Source organism: Antedon mediterranea, chromosome 11 (assembly GCF_964355755.1).
Source record: "Antedon mediterranea chromosome 11, ecAntMedi1.1, whole genome shotgun sequence".
Taxonomy (NCBI): Eukaryota; Metazoa; Echinodermata; class Crinoidea; order Comatulida; family Antedonidae; genus Antedon; species Antedon mediterranea.
The window spans coordinates 12,400,025-12,422,377 of NC_092680.1; the positions used below are offsets into that span (position 1 = coordinate 12,400,025).

The following is a 22,353-nucleotide window of genomic DNA, read 5'->3' on the forward strand; positions in this document are numbered from 1 at the left end:
AAATATAGAGAATATATATTACTAGGATGTATTAAAATTCCAAGAAAGAAAGAAAATATACATATAAGTTTTGTTTACAAATTATTCGTATTCATAATAAAATGAATCCAGTATATATTGTTTATATGTACGGGTATAGGTCTATGTATAGACCTATAAATTAGTTAACTTTATAGGTTTATTTGATCTTGAGATCAAATAAACTACCGCAGGCTATATCCGATGATGAATGCAATTTGCATATAACAACTCTTCAATATAAAGGTAAGATTATAAGTTCACATGCATAAAACACATTAGTTTAAAATAGCAGTTCATAGTGGACAATAGCTTAGGAAGAGGTACACAAACTATAATAGTGCTGCACGATAGTTTTGTTCAAATAACAAAAAGAACTTGTTACTGAGTGATACACTTATTGAATGGCATCGAATATTCTATTCAAATTCCTAGAAAATCTGCATAAAAAACAAGATCGAAGACCTACTTTTACAAACTAGTAAAAGGACCATTATTTGATTCTCAACTGATACGACGACAACGATAATTGCTGTTAAAAACTATAACTGTAGGCCTACAGTATTTTATATGAGAGTCATGGAAGGCTACGATGTAAGTATATTATACTTTTTTATTTTTTCCTGATCATAGTGCTAAAGTTGTATCTCACTATACTGTCTATACTCCACTAACTAAGATTAAAATTGACTTAAGAATGATTGTACCGGTAGAGTTTATCCACCAGGTTGTTACGATTCTGGATTGTCGAGTTACTTCTGTAGGAGGATGCGTTAAAATAATATTAATTTTTTTTTTTAAACATGACTATTTTTATAATTTTATATTTCAATTTTTAGTCGCGTGGACGCGACTCTATAGTTCACTATGTCGGTCGGTTGGTCGGTCTGTCTGTCTGTCGGTCTGTCTGTCGGTCTGTCTGTCTGTCGGTCCGGTATCACTATGCGTTTTATCGCTTTCTGACCTTATCTTGATATCAGTTTAATCTAGCTAGGTCAATTTTTCACAGTATATTCCTTATGGCCAGGAATCGATGTGGTTATGTTTTCACGGTGCGCAATAAAAAATTACGCGGTCTACGCACGGTTTAACGAAATCACGTTTGTAATCATATCTTCACAACCATGAATCACAATTAAATAAAATTTGGTAGTCATAAATTTCAGGGCATAAATCATCATATGGCAATACAATTACGTGCGTAGCGCATGTAACGCATGCGTACGCGCACTTAAAATTTTCAAAATTTATTTTCGATGAAATAAGAGTACGTTTCAGGCAATTTTAAGCGTTTACAAAATTGCCATGAGTTTTGCGCGCGCACTACGCGTTAAATGTTATTGCGCACTCTTTTTGCCCGATTTCTGTTTTCTTGACTTACTTTTCAACTCGAAATTACGTTATACGAGCACGTCAAAAGTGACAGGCTACGCACGTGTAAATTAAAAAAATATAAATGTTTTTAAACATTTCAACATTTTTAAACATGTTTAGTAATTTCGGTAAGTATAGTTCACTATGTCGGTCGGTCGGTCGGTCGGTCTGTCGGTCTGTCTGTCGGTCTGTCTGTCGGTCTGTCTGTCGGTCTGTCTGTCGGTCTGTCTGTCGGTCTGTCTGTCGGTCGGTATCACTATGCATTGTAGCACGCGACTTAATGGCTGTTGGCCTTGTTTTAAAGCGTTTCTATTATTTTAGTTGTACAAGTGAGAATAGTCCTATAACCAATCTTAATGAATACCACGAAAGCAGTCGAACCCATCAAACCATCTCAATTTCTCATGAACTCTCTTAACTTCTTTATAAACTAATATGGCTATTTTTTGTTTTATCATTGCAGGATATAAGTTCATTCTTCCTATGGAATGAAACCGATTTCAAAGTACATGAACCTACCGACATTATGTTGCTCACTTTAGCTGTCTTTGGCGCCATTTTAAACATTCTCCACGTGTTTGTGATGATCAGACTATCAAAGAGAAAACGAACGTCAGTCGCGCCTCATAGTATTGCAGTTGGAATCACCATTATCTTATGTTTGTCTGTATGCTTCATTTCCCGTGAAGTTTTTCCAAACTTTGTCATCGAAGAGAGTGTCGTGTGCAGAATGTATAATTTCCTGGAGATTGTGTCACAGTGTATGGTTATCAGTATGCTTGTGTTGATCAGTGTTGATAATTACTGCGTGGTCATAATGACCTCGCGTGGTCAAACGTTTATTTCGCGCCATTTTTGTGTCATTCTGGTATGTTCTTTGATTACATCATCAATTATTGGCCTACCCTTTTTAATCGAAGAATTCAATGATGTGACAATATGTGGTGGATTGGCTTTAGATTCAACGTTCGCTAAATGTTATGAAATAATAAGAGGCTGTTTTACATACATCATACCACTGGTTGTCATCGCAGTTGTGCACGTGAAGATGTCGTGCGCTTTGGTAAGAAGCGAGCGCACTATTGCTATGGGAAGCTTCCACGGAAGACACAATAGCAACATCGCTTCGCGCCGTCGCCTACGCGTTGCCATCTTACTACTGGCTTTCTTATTCTCTATTTGCTACTTACCAACGACACTAGCATTTATTCTGATTCAGTATGATTTACAGATAGGCCCCGAGATGAAGTTTACAAATGTCCTCTATAACTCACATGTTTATTTCATGTTGTGTTACATGATCCTGCATCCATTGATTCTGATGACGTCAACACAGAGTGTTCATCGAGAACTCCGGTATCTTTGCTGCCCATACCACGTGTTCAAACTTCGTCAACAGAAACAGCCAATCGCAAAGGTTTAATTAATACTTGTTCCCGAATTGATGTTCGCTATGTAAAAACATTGCTTATAATAAAACCATTGCTTATAATGAATCGAACCCACCAGCATTATAAAGGCCTACAGCCAAAAGGATTGTAAGTTATTAGGCCTATAGTGAAAATATTGAGAGGTGAAACCATGATAAAAATGTAAATTATCATTATATATGTTTGTTTGTCAGGCAACTCATAGCCAGTATGGCGATTTAACAAAAACAATTAGAGGCATAATGTATGAAATTTTGTTACTAAACATGTATATAACTCCCAGTTGGAATTGAATCAACCAAGTGTCCCCGTCTCCTTGAAGGTGTTCCCTGGCCTAGTGGTTGGCCGTATTTCCCTTCGTTTTGGCGGGGGAATGTAACCTCTTAGAGGTGTCTCAGCAGAGAAGGGCTTCTAATCGCCATCCAATCGGTATATGCAAACTCTAAGCAGAATGATCCAAGTTTAAGGATCACCACCCAGCTGAGGTCACCGAATATTCCCCCTCATACTACATGAAGAACACGAACCAGATGTATACCGACACTTTTATGTGCCTTTATGTATAATTTGTTTTTTTATATACTTGCTTAAGAAAGCTGCGTTTTTTTAAGAACTTGTTTTTTGCTTTTCAAGTACACTAAACATTGTAAATGGTTGACTTTAATAATAAAGATGCAGCGACTACTTACCGTAGTACTTATCTTGTTTCATAACATGTTTACAACTTTATACAAAAACAAAATCAGTTTCATTTCATAAAACCATCAATTTATTGGTGGTTTAAACCTAATGCAGACAATCAAAGGAGCATGAAAGGATTTAATAACATAATTACTTTATGAGATGTTAAAAAAAAAAAGTTGTGACAACAGGATGTTTCTTAAACGCTTGTATTTAGTTGTTTTGTTTGTTTTACGTTGTATTACTGATCTTCACTTAATTACTAAGTCGTAACTTAATCTTACTTCCATCCAAACATCTCTGACTCAATTGACGAAACTGTTTATATGTAATTAACGGTAATGCATCACCATAGGACTACTGCACTTTCTGGCAATTTGACATCCAACAAACTTTCATGTTTTTTTTTATTAGATCATCAAAGTTCATAGTGATAATAACATCTAACATTTAGCACACAACACTAATATTTCCACCGCTGAAGAAGTTAAATTTCAACTTTGTTTTTTTATTTTTCTCAAAATTCTAAATCTAATTAGCATGCGTGACGCATCCAACCAATGGACGTAACGCAATGACGTATACGGTGACGCAAGTGAAAGAGTGACCAATCACAAGCTGTGGTGAGTGAGCGCGTCCCAAGTGGGAACCATTCAAGCAGCTCTGTTGTTTGTTTTTTCCGTTTGAGTATATTGTTGTTTTTTCACATTGAGATCTTATGCGCGTGTACGAACTCAATTAAAAAGGTCGACATAGTTCATTCAACCTTTTCATACACACACGTTATTGATATTTTCAAAAAATATGTTTTTTGTTTCTGATTGTTTTTCCGCGTTTTCTCCTCACTTCGGACCTATAGCCTTACAAGTTCACCTATAAATAACCCCTAAAACCCTAGTTAACCTTTTCACATTGGCATTCAGCTGCATTTTTGAAATCTTTTATTCATATTCCGTCTATTTTTAAGATTTTCTTTTCATAATCTTGACATATAAAGTTCGTATATTTCCTGGGGACATAATTATGTAATGCCTACAGCAGCCAGCTATCTTATATTTTTATTTCTTTTAATACTATAAACAAAATACATTTCTCACATTAAGGTTCAATAGAATACGGAGTGATTTGAACAAGGCTCTGATCTGGATTGCCTTGGTTTGAACTGAAAATCGCCAGATAACGCGGCTGTACGTGCACTGTGATCTGACACGTTACGGAAACTTACGCGTGCACATATTAATTTGCCTATAATTGTGGTGTCACACCAAAATACGGGCCAAAATCGGTCTCAGGGGACTATTTATGGCTGCCAAAACCTATCCGGCAAGACCAATTTTGGCCGCCAAACAGTATATGACAGTATATTTATTGTGTTTTCTTGTTTTTTTTTTATGACGAGCAATGAATTTCCTTTTTGAGGATCAATATAAATTATCTTATCTATATTTTATCTTATACAATCTGCCATGCTTTTGACTGCAATTATATCAGATGTTTACTTGAATTGTTTATCTACGCAGCCTTATAGCCTACCTATACAGACCTTCTTCTCTTGTGCATTCTCATTTTCTGTAATTTATGCCGGTGCGTGTAACAACCGAACCGTGCAGTAAACTCATCGGCCACCAGCAGTCAGCTAGCTAGCAGTTGATATATCTTATTTTAACATGTTGTCATGACAGTGACCAAACAATGTACATTCAGTCGGAAGCGGTTATAACCTATACTGTGATTAGTTAACACAAATAATTCTCCATTTACAGACCAATCAGATCATCCGTTCATTTTGCCTTTGTCAAACTGCTTAGCAACGACACACGCATGTTGTATCCACACAACAACCACACGACACACACACTTCACTGTACTTTTAATTCTGTGTGAGGACATTTATCTCGCAGAAGTTAATTTAGTAAAGACATTATTTCCAAATTAGTTTTAATCTGTTTAAACAGTAAGTAAATATATTAAATTGTCAATCCAATATTTAATCAATTTTGGGGCTAGGCTGGGCTAAACTAGCGGCCTAGGGCTAGGCCTACCTATAGTAGTAGGCCTAGCCTACTAGTAGGCCTAGGCCTAAATAAGCCTGGGCTGGCCCTATAGTCTATTAGGCCTAGGCTAGGCCTCTACTCTAGCTGGAAGCCGATTACTCCGGCCTAGCGCGATGTTGATGCACTCCGGCCGCTATTCAGTTCGACTTCCTGTGCAAAGGGGCCGTTTAGTATGGAGCGCCCATATCTACGTTTTCTATACTGTTCAGTGTTCCTATAACAAATTCTTGGTGACCAAAAGAATTAAAAGAAAAAAGAATTTAAATGGAACTAGGCCTACCTAGGCTAGGCCTAACTAGGCCTAGTTGAATATTTATTAGCAACAATTTTACTTTTTTCATTAACATTCAAAGAATTTGGAACTGATTTTTCTTTCAAACTAATTTTAACTTAACTTTTTCCTTTCAAATAATCAAATACCCGTCAATTAATGCTTGAATAACAATATTTAATTTCTTTCTATGTACATTTTATAGCTTTACATTAACATTAAAAATTAGTTAAAAACCTTATTTTTATAACACTTTATCTTGCCAGTACCCATACTTACTAATTATAGTTAATAACAATATGTAAAATATTAATTTATTTATTTCAAATAATCAAATATCTGTCTAATTAATGTTTGAATAACATTAAACAATATTTAATTTCTTTCTATGTACATTTTATGTTTAATGCTAGTAATACTGTAGGTCTAATCAAATTGTCTGACATTGTGCGAGATAATGCGCGATCCAGCGTTTAAAAGAATTTAAAAATGGTAATGTTTTGTTCCTTTATTACATTCAATTTATTTTTTAGAAGCCCATAGACTAGGCCTAGAGGCTTTCAGTTTTATTTATGCCCCTCCCTGAAAAAAAATGTATAGTATCCAAAAAAGAATTTTATTTAACTTTCATACGTTTTCGACAATTTTTACTGTAGGATAGTGACAATGTAGTAAATCTTATTTCCATTCCGGGTTTTAATACTAAAACGATGGCCTAAGCACCTTTACTTCTTCTGCCTCTAGCTTATGGAATGACTTACCCACCTCTATTAGGTCGTGTTCTTCCAATTCCACCTTCAAATCTGCCTAATCTTTTTCTTTAGAACTAAGCTCTCATACACTTCGCCTTTAATCACTTTTCTTTAAATCCATTTAAAGCACAGATAGCATATTGTCACAGAAGACTCCATACAATAACTACACGATCTTTTTGTTTTTATTTTCTATGGTTGATATGTGATTACTAATCAGCATGGAATGGAAGGAATAAGTATAACATACTGTAAACCCCATACTCTCCTAATAAAGCATAAAACCTGGAATTGTATCAAGAATTAATATATCATTTTTGTACAGTCCAATTTACAATGATTTTATATTTTAATTTATATGATAAAAATAATATGACATATAGGGTACATTGCAATCAATTACATTACATTAATTAATCACATTACAATTAAAATATACTAGCCTATTACATTGGATAAAACACATAAATTATTTTGTTTTAGCATTAGACCTATTTAAAACACTTGCGATGTTGTTGTGATCCTGAAAGAGAAAAAATATACTGTATGTTACAAACGTGTCTCGGTTGTAAAAGACTCATTGGGCGCTCCATAGCTGCGGTCTAGGCCTCTAGGCCTACTCCTACTAGGCTAGGCCTAGGCTGGCCTCTCTCTAGGCTAGTTTGTTTTGTCTAACTGATTTAGGCTTAGCGGCCTTTACTTATAGTGTCTATAACTTGCCTAAAAGTAGAATAAGGCCTGGGCTGGAATTATATGTAGGCCTAAAATACTACTCTACTACAGACAGTAGCTAACTAAGAGCTAAAGTTATAAAACTGCTAACATACTTTTCACACTGCTGCTTTAGCCCGCTAAGTCCCAGGAGGATGACTCATTAAGTATGTAAAGCAGCAGTTAAATATCTAAGGTTGACAGTTTTGCTAAAATTTATACTCGACTGTAATTTATAGGTACCACCAAAAAACGTCTGGGAAAGAGTCTATTCAGACCCATGGCGTTAGACCGTTTTAGCGTACAACGTTACTAGCAAGGTCACATTACAAACCGCAGAGAAAAAAACGAGGTGTTCAGACCCATAGCGTACGATTATCGTTACAACGAAGTACGTCATTCAGGTTGTTTCTAGTTGCATATTCATGTGCTCTTACAAACGTGTTTTCATCATTATTTCCACTGTATATAGCCTAGGCTAGATCTCAGCCCTACAATTATGACAAAATTTGCCGTAAATAAAACATACCTCAGCATTTATTTAAGAAAAATATAGTAAAGCCAAATTTCTGTTTCTATTGTTTTTATTTTGTATTAAAAAACATTTTCCCCAGGCTCTTGTGTTACGAAAATAAAGCAGGCCTCCTATCCTAATGATGAAGAAAAAATTGATTGTGATTAGTCTATCCATGGAGTTACTCCATGGTCTATCCAGTCCAGTCAAAGATACTGTATATATTCTTTGTTCCAGTCGGTTGAAAATAACCCTTAACTTGCTAATAAAAGGGACACAGCTCCCCTTGTTTGTTTACTGAATTTTTTAGGAGTTAGGGGGGTTTTCAGCATTAAACTTGACCAGTCTAGTCTGCCCCTAGCTAGGCCTAAAAGCGGATGGGATCGTAGTCCCTATGTTTAAATACAAGGTGCATGTATTTATGTCATTTGTTAGAAAATATAATGGTAATCAGTTGATAGTGTAGTTTGTAGCCTTTGTAACAGTTGTATTTGTAGTGTAGTTAGGCCTTATTTATTCTGGCCTTTTTGTTATTGAAATCCATCTCACACATTGACGATACAAGATGTCAGCCTAGGTCAAACCTTGTATCGCGTCATAACAGGAAACCTTCTGATTGGATACAACGTTGACTTACAGTAGCGTCGTACGCTAAAACGGTACTATCAACTGTTTTCCACTACAACGCTACAACCGTTGTATGACGCGTTGTACGCTAATCCCCAACTGTTCAGACACACATTCTTTTAGCGTCGTACGCTAAAACGGTCTAAACGCCCAAAGCATTTGTGGTATTTATGAGTCCCATGATATTATATAATTCACTGTCAGATGATACTTCACACTTGAATGAAGTATCTACAGTAAAACTCAAAAACCATTGTCTGACAGACAATTTAAGTACTTTATGCATTAAATTACATTTTTCAGGTAAAATTACTATTATGTGACAATAAAATGACCCATTCAAACACAAATTTGAAATAAAAAATATTTTTCAGAGGGACAATATATCTTTAAAACTGTTACGTCAATAAGCGAGCAGCGTTTTTTGTAAGAAATATTTCTTGTTTAGTACTGTAGTTTTGAGCGGTTTTTTTTATCATTGATTGTTGATAATGATATTTTACAATAAATTTGTGAATTTGTTTTCCCCACACAGTAGACAACATGTCGATTTCAACAGACGTTGCCAGCAAACCTGTAACTCATTATGCCCCTTCAGATTGGCATACCAACAATCATCTTCTCTCAACAAACGCTGAGAAATTGAGGGAAAACTCACACAGTCAACGCCAACAGGCCAGACAGCTACGAAACGAGACAGATAACCGTACGGCATGGGGTATCCATGACAACACAACAAGACTGTCCAATAGAATCGATGATATTGAAAATTGGAGGCAGACACTAGAGAGGACATTGAAAGACATAGATGAAGAAATTTCTAAGCTTACTGCTGATAAGGACTTGGCAGAGAAAGCTTTAGAGGCAAAGGCATTGCCACTAGATGTGGCCATTGAGTGTTTGACGTACAGAGATAGTCGAAGGTCTATTGATGTCGTTGATGACAAAGCTAATTCCGAGCTTCAAAAGGTTTCAATTTATTTATTTGTCTGAGTGTACTAATTCACAACTTTAGTGTCCGCAACATTTAATACTAAACAATTTCACTTCATTGTTCATGTCACTGCTTAGCCCCATTTTTGTTAGGATTCAAACACACAATCATTTATCAATAATGATATTATTATATAATTATATAAGAAAAATGAGTTTCACGTACCTGTAAAATTTACGTCTATTTAGAATTATTCAGAAGACCATTAGTAAATATATTAAATTGTCAATCCAATATTTAATCAATTTTGGGGCTTGGCTGTGCTAAACTAGCGGCCTATCTATTATTGCTAGGCCTAGCTAGTTAGGTTAGTTTGTTTGTCTAACTGAATTCACTAAATGTACGTCTATTTAGATTTATCCAGAAGACAATTTAAAACAAAATATATACATTTTTGACCATGATTTCAGGAAGTAGTGGTGATTGACGGTATCAAGGAGGAATTGCAAGCAAAGATCAGTGCAGCGTTTGAGCAATTATGTGTTTTACAAGAAGCTAGACAGCAGCTTGCCGCTGACCTACGACACAAGACAGAAGCAAAGAAGATTGATACATACTGCCATGATCTGTCAATTAATTCACCTGACATCTGCTATCAACCAAACTCAACACGAACACCAAAGGGGTAAGTTAATCATGCGCACATTCCGAAACACCTCCGGCGGATATACTGTTTGACATCATTTTGTAAGGTTGAAAAAAAAAGCTATTTAAATTTTATTTTCATACTAAATGCTGTTTAAATTCAATTGAAACGTTGTTGGGTCAATCTTATAAGTTGGACAGTGAAATCATTTAAAACTAGTGCTGTTAAGACCAGTTTAACTGAAGTAGTGAGCCAATGTAATACATTGTACTGTACAACAAAGAAACCAGTAGGGGAATACAAATAATAACTTTATTTGAAAATGGAAAACTAGTGTGTGTTCTTAAGAAGGCCGTTTCAGTATACAAAACTATTTACAAATACAACAAATAAAAGTAAAAGAAGTAATATGAACATATTTAAAACAATACTAAAGTCAAATGGTGTTTACAAAAAAAACATGCATGCATAAGCAAAAACCAAAATTATTACAAAACTTAAATTATTGTTTAAGGTTATTGCACAGATTAAGAAACAAAAACTAGCTCCTTGAAATGAAAAACTCATTTTTTTTAATGTTCAGGGTTTCGGTTTAGAGACCTAAAATATGTCAAGAGGACATAGTATTTTTGTCTGCCAGTCCGATGAATAGTGTAGACATTGTTTTTGTCAAGCCCTTTCAAATTTACAAAAATAAGTACTGTAAATTAATCTTTAGGTACATTTTTCTCTTTACTATTCAGAAGTAAAAAATAAACTAATTGGTTTTCTCTTTATATAATATATATATATATATATATATATATATATATGGTGGCTTAGCATAGGCCTAAGCTAGCCCTATTTTTTAAGCAGCTAAAGGACTGTCCGATAGTAGAATAATCTTCTCTAGCCTTCATCTTGTGCAATTCTTCGACCCCTGAGTTTAAACACTACCCTTTTTGATAAACGATCATTTCAAGTGCTTAATGATTGGATAAATTGATGTATAGCCAGTGATTTAAAACGCAATTTTATTGGCTGAATCTACTGTTAGTAATGTGTCATGTTCAATCTTTCAAAATATTCATTAAAAAACTATTTCATGTCCAGTATACAAAAACAAATTAAAATACCTTTTCACATCCGTTATACAAAAACAAATTTAAAAGTGGGTTGGGGGTCGAATAAGCTTTCCAAAGCCTTAGTACGAGTTTACTAATATTAAAACACTATGATTTATTTTTAATTTACGTAAATATACATTGCAACTGTTAGTTGGAAATCATGTACATGTTACACACACACAGCTTGATTATGTCGCAATCTTTTTTAAATTAACCATCAGTATTTGATTACAAAGTTTTTACTTGATGATGTTTAAGTTTGTTGATACCGTTTCAAATATTATGCAGTAGTAATTCAATCAAATAAATAGTACAGTATTTCATTTTGCACAAGCTACCTATAAGACTACTTTATGTGGACGAATAACATAAAATGATAATCACATGATAGTCACATGATCACATAAAGATAATTATCACATGATTCATTTGCACAGCTCCATCCTTATGGAATACTCTTCCACAATCAATCAAGAATGCCAATTCTATTGACATCTTCAAACAGTTGCTGAAAACCCATCTCTTTAGCATAGCATATGAAATGATGTAATTTCCACCTTGTTTCGAGCCTTGTGGTCGTAGCGCTTTAGAGAAAATTTATTTTGGTTAAGCGCTATACAAAGACAATTATTATTATTATTATTATAGTCACATGATCACAGACTTTCTTTTGATTGACTGTGGCCTTCTGAATATTTTACTATTGAAAATTTTAAGATATTTTAAGATATTTATTTATGAAAAAACAAACCAAAAAAAAAAGAATAATAATAATATCGAACATATATAAATCGATCTTTACCAGAGTCTTACAGCGCATCATAAAAAGAATAACTATTAAAATATGTGAGTTTTCAGGAGAGGTTTAACAAGGGGGATGGAGTGTAACAGATAGAACAAGGAAGTCAGTTTCTAAACCCAGTAATAAAAAATATATGTTTATATTTGCAATTTTCATATGAAAAAAAATGTAAATTTGTAATAATATATTATTAATAATGACATAGAGCAATTAAAATCTAATAAATTATTGAGGTCAAATACTGTAGAAACAACAACAAATATACTACTGTATGTTTGATATTGGCAAAAAAAGTTTATTTTTAGAATTTCCATTTTAAAAAGTAGACCTAAACCTAAACACGTTCAATTATCATATCATTACTGTTCACAAAGTGCTTTTTTAGTATAATAATGATTTCATCTAAAGTTGTTTTTGATTTTATATAAACATTATCAAACATTAAAAAAAGCAATACATTTGTTAATGCTGGAGATTACTAGTTATCATAATTATTAGTGTGTACTTTACTTTGTTGATATAGTATATTCCAATATACAGTTATTGCATTCTGATTTCAATTTGTAGTCTATTGGTTATTTTGTGCAATTTAATGTTTTTTTTACTTCAATTCAAATAAAGTATCTACAGTACTTATTGACTGATTGATTGATTTCTTAAAATTGACATAAATCATTAATTTCGAGATTCAGGTATGAGTATTAGACTAGAGAACAGTAAAGTATAAACACCACTTTTATTTTTGTTTTGTTTTACCTTTTAGAAGCGTAACACCGCAAACATGGGAAGATTTTAGCCGCTATAATAAACAGCGTGCAGACGCTGAGATGACGACTTCCAACCGACTACGTGAAGCAATCCACAGTACTATTGCCCAAACAGACAATGACCTTGAGGCCCAGCGTCAGGCTAGCGAGTTTGCTCTACGTAAACGTATTCATGAAATGAAGAGTGCGAAAGTTGAAGACGAATGGCAGAAAAAGAATGTAAGTAATGCAAACAAAATTTGTCCCAAGAAGCAAATTTCTTTTTGCTGGTTTTAGCGTTATATTTCCTTTGGGTATTGTACACGCCTAATTGGCGTATAAGCTGGTTAGGGCGTGGGGATGCGCACATTTTGGAGAATTGAAACTAAAGTTTACAATACACCAAAACTACATCACAAGCAAGCGTTTAATAGATTGATGAAAGAAAGAGGGAGACTAATTGTTTGACACTAAGACCCTATTTACACTTACGTTTCGGTCCAGGGCCGGTCCAGGGCCGGTTGCAAATATTTACCTTTTAGGCCGGCCCCAGAGCGTTTACACTAGCGACGCAGATTACTGGTCGTAAATAATTTTATCGGAAGTACAGTTTGTTTAAATTTTTCTCTCTCGATCGTCAATTCAACTCTCCGCGCGAACCGACCGTTTTATATTTATACTGTATTGTTGTTTTTTTGTCCCATTAAAAACAAAATGAACTCCACTGTTTTATATTATATGGCTGTATTTTATGTATATGCGAAACAAGCAGAGGAATACTTTATTGAAAGAAGATGTCTGAAAATAAATTTAACTATATAAATGATGAAGAAAACAAATTGTCGCCCGAAAAGGAGGAAGGTATGTACTGAAAATGTCGGATCGTCATAACAACCACCTCATAAAAAGGTCAAACATTGTTCACAGTTCACTGCGTAAGCCGGCCCAAACGTAAAAGCCGCTCCTGAACCTACCTGGAGAGGTGGCCCAGATCTGCGTCCGGCCCAGGGCCGGCCTAACTTTTTGGAGTATTTACACTTATCCATTGCCGACCCAGGGCCGGCCTAAATTAATCGTAAGTGTAAATGGGGTCTAAGATGTTCCTACCTGTAGATGTTTTCCAGGTCTGGTTGTCCCTGGGACCTAAAGTATATAAAATAGGTGCAATTTGTTTTTGCTTGTACTCTCTTAGATTTCCTTTACACTACTACAGTAAATGTATGACACTTAAAGATGTATTGTCATGAAACATGAAAAATTAATATTAATAAAATCAGACTTTAATTAGGCCATTTTACAGTTTTGATAAATTTATTCACTTCTGTAAAAAAAAAAAAAAAAAAATTATTTTACTTCTAAAAAGACAAATGAATCTGTTCATTTTAACCAAAAACTACTGTCTGACAGTGACAAACAATTTACGTATTTTTGCTTTAAATTACGTTTTTTTCAGGTAAATCATTTTTTTAAATGAATAACTTTTACGTGACATTAAAATTGCATAATCAACAAAAACATTTTTTTAAATAGTAACATATTAAAACTGTACTTTAAAAAAAAATAGTTTTGTTCTTATATTTTTGCTTGTATGTACCCTCCCAGTGTATGGCCTTTAGACTACACTAAGTAGGTTAGTATAGCCACATACTGAACAGTAATAGTTTAATAGTTTTGTTCGTAATGTCGGATTCAGTTCTTATTTGAACTATAGATTTAGAGTTTCAAAGTATTACTTTTGTCAGAAAGTAAAGCGTGTTACATAGATGATCGGAGAAGATTGTTTTTTTCTAAAGTAATCGAGTATTAAAATGTGAATATTAGCAACAGTTGCCCACTTAAGTGAGTGTAATTAGTATTTAATGTGTATTTCAAAGTATCACTGTCAACTGTTTAAGTGTTGACATTTCATGTACTAATTGATCTCATACAACAAAAAAACTAGCTTCAGTTTCATCTTGAAATCTGAGTATCATGCTTTGTATGATGACGATAAATTGGATTTATTATTGATATACAATGTTTAAATCTAAAGTTACTTCTTTCTACGGAGTATGTAATTTGGTGTTGAATCTTATTATAACCTCCGTCGTTGATGTACAGTAATAGCACATACTGAGTACTATGTACATACAGTCAATGCAGCACAACACAAGTCAAGAAGCATTGGTGAATACCTTTTTACCTGCAGTAGTACAGGACCACTGGTTAGCTAGTTAAGAATACTACACTACTGTACCTCTATTATTTTATAAAGCACATTTCTAGACAACTGGCTGGAATGAAATAAGCAAAAAGATAAATCAAAATGGCAAAACAGCCAGAAAGTGCCAAGTTTTTGGAAAACACTATTTCTTTTGTCAGGGCTATTTATGATTTATAATTTTAAGTTATCTTCATCTTTATTTTGTTACAAACTTGACTCAGCGATTGTAAATGCACGTCAGAACACATTTAAATTTAGAATGCTAGACAATTCTGCCGTTAGATGATATATTATTGCTCATCAGATATGGTAGTCAAGTTCTTGTGTTAGATACATCAATGATAATCACATCACTTCTTACCCTAGTTTTAAATTTAAAATGTTAGTACAGTACTGATGTTAGGCAAAGCAATGAATATGAATAATGTTACTATTATACAGCTAAGATGCATGCTTGCAATTTTAACTCTTGATTTTACCATCAAGTTAAGAAAACATGATTACAATTATAAATAACAAGATCTGAAACCATGATAAAAGAAATTAAGGAATGATTAAAGAGAGACGAGAGTGAGACATTACAAAGATTGAAAAGCAGTGACACCACCTCAGCATTCCCAACACCTCATTCCCAACAACCCAAACCTACTCGGTGTCATTTTATGCAAGTTTTAATGTATATCATTTAAATCTTTCTGCCTCAACAGCAAAAGACGTTGATATACATATCAGCAAAGCCTGGTCAGCTCTCAAACGCCTGACTGTCATATGGAAGTCCAACATCTCAAACAACATGAAGAAAAATTTCTTTAAGACCACAGTCGAGTCTGTCCTTCTCTACGGGTCATCGACATGGACCCTAACTAAGAAACTTGAAAACACTCTAAACGGAACATATACTAGGATGCTACGAGCCGTTCTTAACGTTTCGTGGCAAGAGCACCTCTCGAACGCTCAGCTATATGGGAATCTTCGCAAGATCACCGATGTTATCAAAGAAAGAAGAGTCCGCTTTGTTGGACACTCTTTCCGCAACAAAAGTGAACTGATAAGCGAACTTATGCTCTGGATGCCATCACATGGGACAAGAAGACCAGGCAGGCCCCCAAAATCATTCATTGACCAACTAGTTGCGGACTCCGGCCATACAATTGAAGAGCTACCAGGAGCAATGATGAACAGAGACGGCTGGAAAGAAGTAGTCAAAAGGATCCGAGCAAGCTCGTCGCAGTAGTAGTAGTAGTTTAATGTATATACCGGTACTTTTATTCTATTGCTACTGATAGGACCGGGCCGTAGCCAGCATGAGGCAGATAAGGTGCTTGCCTCGTCTGAGTGAAATTTTCAATTTTTACCACCCACCCCAATTCTCCAGCACAGATCGTTATATTTTATATAAATAATTATACTTTAAAGCATCCTTGCCTGACAAAGGGATATAGCACTGTATCTCTGTTGCACATACATGTCATTGCATACAAAATGTTTGTACTGTTGATTAGTATGAGTTTTATACTAGTGTAGTAACTACTCTATGCTTCAATTCTGTTTAAAATCCAGAGAATGTTTTTATATTTCAAGAGATTGCGTTAATATCAATATATTGAACATTTATCAGTCATAAAAGAACTACTGTTTAATTCAATTTCACAAATTGAATTTCACTAGGTATCCCAATGAAAGCGCACAGAGGGGTATCACTTTTGAAATATTGACGAAATTCGAAAAAGTAGTATGACTTTGATGTTAAATAAATCGTATTCAATCTTAATTAATACTTACAAAATTTATATTGTTTGAAAGTACTTGTTTTAATCTATGTATAAGTGTGTTCATAATTAAAATTAATGAATTAGTTGCCGAGAAAATGCGATTTTAAAACGGTTCTAAAATCCCGTCGAGCCGATTTCCGCGCGTTGAAAACCTCATCGGAAAATCCCCATCAGTTTTCAAAACACGATCGCACGATTACCATTGGAGCTAGCGGATTAATTTTTGTTGTATGTTATCAGGCTTTAAATAAGCTTTAATTTGATACGAAAATCGTCTTCTATAAATAGGTTTTTCGTAACGAAAAGTCAATTTTTGTGACAAAAATCCAATTTTGATTCACCGTTTATGGAAAAATATTATGGATTTTGGTATTAAATTATAGCTAAATCTACATTGAAATCGATAAAACATAGTTTACAAACGTATTGTGCATGGTAATTGAGCGAACTACATTTTAAAATGGTGCATGAGGCGTCAATTCCGTTCAAAATTTTAAAGATCCAACCATTATAATCCGGTGAATATTGTAGTGAGTAAAATATTGTACTCTAAAATACGCGCGTGTTTGTTGTGGCGTTTTCCGTTAAATACATTAATGCACCCTATCAGCGAATGGTACGTTCCATATTTTGAACACGTTGTTTAGTTTTCCTCGCTCGAGTTCGACCGGCTCGACGCGAGATGTGTGACAGCAGCGATGTCGGAGATTGACATGTCCTTTTCCGTCGTAGAATATCTGGTTTTACACATTAATTTAACAACTTAAAATGGATGTAATGTGCGGAAGATTTATTATGCAAGTATACAATGCAAATGCGTTAGGTTAAAATGTACCGAGGAAATTTATTAAGCTAATTTACCAACGTTACATTTGACTCTGTATACGGCGGCCGAAAGTCATTAACTGCGACCGAAATACTTTAACGGAGCGACTACTGATCGCGAGTAAGCCGTGACTTGGCCTAAACTTTAGCTCCGTATTTCAATTTAATAACGTAATAATACGAAAAGAAAACAATTTTTATAATGTTATATATACTATTCAGGTAAACAATTAATTGTTTTAATTAACATTGATTATTTTAAATGAGTTTATTTTGACCCATATTGTGCGTTTGCCTTAAAAGAGCATATCTTACTTAGCAGCCCGGCTAGCTTAGATTTGGTGTCATAATCATATGGGCCTAAAATCTTGTTTTACGTATTCAAAAGTTTTATATAATAGTATTTATGATTGAAATTATAAATATAAAGTATATTAAAATATTCTAATAATTATACTTACCGAAAATTAGTGTAAAAGAAAGGAAACAGTACACACCGTTTTTAACATACTTTTTCATTTTTTCTTTTTATAATTTTAAATTTCACCATTAAAAAAATTTTTTTTTTTTCATATACACATCTAAAATATATTTATTAATGAAATATACACTACATTCTAACAAGTACAAAAAAAATTAAATGAATTAGTACAGTAGTTCAAAAGTTACAGATCATTGAAAAATAGCAGTTTTTTCATTTTTTAGGGAATTCCAGCAAAAATGGGCGTTAAATGCTTTCCTACCACTTTGCGGACCAATAATTTAAAAAATAAGTTTCATTGAGGCTCCAAAAAAAATAGAGTTGTACAACTCTGTGATATCTATAGGTTTAACAAAATTCAAAACTTTTAACTAATTATTGTAAAAGTTATAACCTTTTAAAAATGCTTCCAATTTCAACTGCAAAAAACACCATTTTTAGGCAAAAAATCGTATATTTTTTTACCACTTTAAATAACCATAACTTTAGAACGGGTAATCGGATTTCAATCATTTAAATCGCAAAATGCTAATTACATTAAGTTCTTTATGGTTAACTGAAAGAAAATGTAAAAAAATTAATCTGAATTTTTTCATTGGGATACCTAATTTCACAAGACAAGAAAAATGCCGTCTTGGTTTATTCCCTTGCCAAGGACTGAAAGCATTTTTCTTGTTATATGCGTTATTGCGTAATGTATTATTAAAGTAATATAAAGCAACTACTCTCTGCTGCAAAGTATCACTTTTTTTTACGAATTCATAATATATTGTGTACAGTATTCTGAATTCATTTGTATTTTCTTAGTGTCAATTTTTTTACAAATTCATAATACAGGTTATTTCTGTGAATTCAGAATTAATTTATATTTTTGAGAGCGTAATAATATCACAAACTGTATATTAGATCTTGAATTAAATGCTAATACATCTTATTATATTTTGATAGTAATGTCTAATACTTTTGCGTTCATGCTTCATACGTTTTGAGCTACTGTACATTTTGATTCAATTCAAGAAGGGTGAATGTATAACTGTATAAATGTTAATTGAAATGCTAACCTTGTATTATATTACTTTACAATTTAATTATATTGCAGACCGAGGAAGAAATCAAAGAAATGGAAAACGATATCCGAAACCTGGAGCAGTCAATTCGCGACAAAGAGAATCCATTAAAGTTGGCAATGACAAGATTGGAGAACCGAACATATCGACCAAACGTAGAACTTTGTCGGGATAATGCGCAGTACGGTTTGGTTAACGAGGTGCATGAAATACAAGACAGTATGAAGGCATTAAAGAATAAACTTAAAGATGCGCAGTAAGTTATTAGAAACATGATATAATAATACACTTTATTATTCCACGATATAATAAACTTTATTATTCCAGGCAGACTACTCGTTTGACCCGTGATAAAAATACTACAATAAAAACACAACCTTAGTAGAACAAAAGAAATGCATCCATAATATTGACAATAATGTAAAAATGCATCTGTTTTCTTGTAATTCATTTCTGTTATTGATCTATTCTGTTATTGAATTATACAAAAAAATATTCTAATTCTGTGAAAGTGAAAGTAAACAAATTTGTTATTAATATATTTTTAGTATTAATTACCAAACCAGGTTTTAAGCTAGGCCCATTACAATCTGGATCAGACAGGTTAGATAATACTTGGCCTAAGGGTAACAAATAGAAATATCATCATTGCATACTGTATGTAACCGAGATTTTGTACAGGCAATGTCGTACCTGAAAGGCACTTAAAATGCCTCATCTACTATCAAGAAATAAGTGTTAAATAACTTATTTCTCCAAGCGAAACTAAATGATGCACGTGGTTCATATTAAAATATTTAAATTTATACTGTAGTACATTGATAGCAAAGTTATTTAGTCCTACTGTATTTAAAATATTCCTTCCACATACATACTGTAGAGGCTGTTTAGTATGTTGTAATGAAAATTCTGCTTTACAGTTACACTGAACAGATTAGGAATACTAGACTGTATGCATAAAAGCTCTGTCTACACTATCAAGTTTATGTGACAAAAAAATGTGATGTGCCCATGGACATACCATATTTGGGCATAGCACTACCATATATGGGCACATCACACTTGTCAAACTAGTTTGATACTGTAGACAGAGCTTAAGAGAAGCAAAAGAAATAATTTTCATATGCAACTATTTGTAAAACATGAAGTGACCTTTAATTTAACCTTAAAACTTTCAGCAACGCCCGTGATGCTTTGGAGAAGCAACTATACCGCATCAACCAAGACTTGGAACTAAAGAACAACTCTTTGGATCTTGACAATAAGTGCATGCAAGACCGCCAAAGGTTGACCACTCCCGCTGTCAGTCAGACCACCAAAAACCTAGCAACATTTTCAACGGACAGAGTGCTGTATACTGCAAAATCATCCTTGTATGCATAAACACAATGAATCTTAATAATATCCAATTGTTAATATCCAATTTTAATCAGGAAACATTTTATTCATTGGAAACATTTATGATTCATTCACATTTAAAATAAAAACAGGAGAATAAATTATAATGAAAACAGACACTATAGTAGTTTTGTAATGTGGACACATTATTAAAAATTGATGTTAAATGATTGATAGTTATTTGATAATTTATTGATGTAATGATGTTTAGCAGTACGGTATTTAGATACGCTGGGTAGCGTACAGCATGGATCGTATGTTGTTTAATGAGTACATCCATCAGTTGATATTTGAAACTACGGTATGCTTGACTGATATACAGTATTACCTATAGATTACTATCAGCCTTATTCATTGGCCTGCTGCTCCTGTGTATAATATACAGTAGAGTACAAAATTCTTTAAAGTTTAAAACTAAACATGAATTGGAGCATGAACAACATGGAAAAGCGTTCTAGTTTAAATACTTGATCATGTGGCGTAGTTGCCGCTGTCGTACAGAGTACAACATTATCAGTATGGCTGCATATCAAATACCCTTTTTGGGTGGGATCTTTGATATTGTATACTGTTTAATCTTCTTCTAGTTGGGCTGTTTGTCCCTGATGGCTCTTTGAGAGAGAAGGTAGACAATCAACATACATATAAATGAAAGTTGTACAGTATCTAAATCTGTCAAAACTTTATGTGACAAAAGAAATGTGATGTGCTCATAATAATGGACATGGTAATGTCATATCACTACCATATTTGGACGCATCACACTTTTTTGGTCAAGTTTGATAGTGTAGACGGACCTTTAGTATTCAGGAAGCGCGAACATTTTCATTTTGATGCTTTTTTTCTTTTCATTCTTTGTTTTCAACCAAAAATGTAAGCATTGATTATATCAACTTTGTACTGTATATAGTGTAGTATATTAGATTATGAAATGCAATATTAATAACAAAATGAACAGAAAAGTATAATTTATTGAGTTTTAAACTATAAATAATTAAACTAAGAAATTATGCAACTACAATAGGTAGGTAGTTAGATTGTTAAAATAAAAACTATTACCGTACTAAAACTCAATTGGAAAAACCATTTGGTTTGTTTTACAAACCGTCAGTATTGGAAGGTATGTTTAATAACTTATACTGCATTTGCAATATAAGTCAGCCTGGAGCTTCTTCACTTAAACAGAAAGAAAAATAATGTGTGCTTAGAACACTGGCTGCGGGATGCAATGAATAATGTAAGACAAATTACTGAAGCGCGTATTTAAATGCAGAACCCCCTTTTTAATCTGTGCATTTGAATAAGTATTTCTTTTTTGTATTCTTTTGCTTGTTCCTAATGTACAGTATGATATTGATAGTAGATAATAAAATGAAAGTGAATAAATTGATGTATTTTGAAAATTATTATGTGCAACGTCTGTTAAAGTAAATTCTACAGTTTTATTGATTGACGTCTTTGTAAAGTTTTAAAAAGTATTCTTTTTCTCTTATGTTAATTTTGTATCGTTACTATCGCTTTGGTGCAATGCCAACGTAAGCGCGACGCAATTAATTTGACAAATCACAATTAAGTGATGGATTCGAATCGTCGCAAATCAATTTGCGTTGTTGCGCTTGTGTCGTTGCGTCGCCTCCTAGGAAACCAAGCTTATAAAGTTCTGTGTTTACACGTAGGCCTACTAACAAAGTTTATGTGACAACAAATTGTGATGTGGCCATACATGGACATGATGATGTCATATCACTACCATATTAGGTATATCACTACCATATTTGGGCACATCACACCTAACGTTAAACTAGTTCAGTGACGAATTTCATCAAAAAAGTGGGCTTGTAATTAATTAGCACTGTCTCTATTGATAGTAATTTATTTTTATTTATAGTTCCAAGAAGGTGAATCAATCTATTATTTATGTTTAATTCAAATTAATTGTCA

The 22,353-nt window shown here is 33.5% G+C and overlaps 2 protein-coding genes across 2 annotated transcripts; both read left to right on the forward strand.

Moving 5' to 3' along the window:
* The first annotated feature begins 459 nt into the window (after positions 1-459).
* LOC140062618 (uncharacterized) lies at positions 460-3,474 on the forward strand. Its single transcript, XM_072108908.1, has 2 exons — positions 460-612; positions 1,856-3,474. The coding sequence occupies exons 1-2, from the start codon at positions 589-591 to the stop codon at positions 2,813-2,815; spliced, it is 984 nt and encodes a 327-aa protein (XP_071965009.1). The 5' UTR covers positions 460-588; the 3' UTR covers positions 2,816-3,474.
* A 1,866-nt stretch (positions 3,475-5,340) lies between these two features.
* On the forward strand, positions 5,341-21,817 carry LOC140062541 (tektin-B1-like). The gene is made up of 6 exons (XM_072108801.1): positions 5,341-5,457; positions 8,968-9,401; positions 9,837-10,051; positions 12,684-12,906; positions 19,047-19,270; positions 20,193-21,817. The coding sequence occupies exons 2-6, from the start codon at positions 8,976-8,978 to the stop codon at positions 20,395-20,397; spliced, it is 1,293 nt and encodes a 430-aa protein (XP_071964902.1). The 5' UTR covers positions 5,341-5,457; positions 8,968-8,975; the 3' UTR covers positions 20,398-21,817.
* The last annotated feature ends 536 nt before the right edge of the window (positions 21,818-22,353 follow it).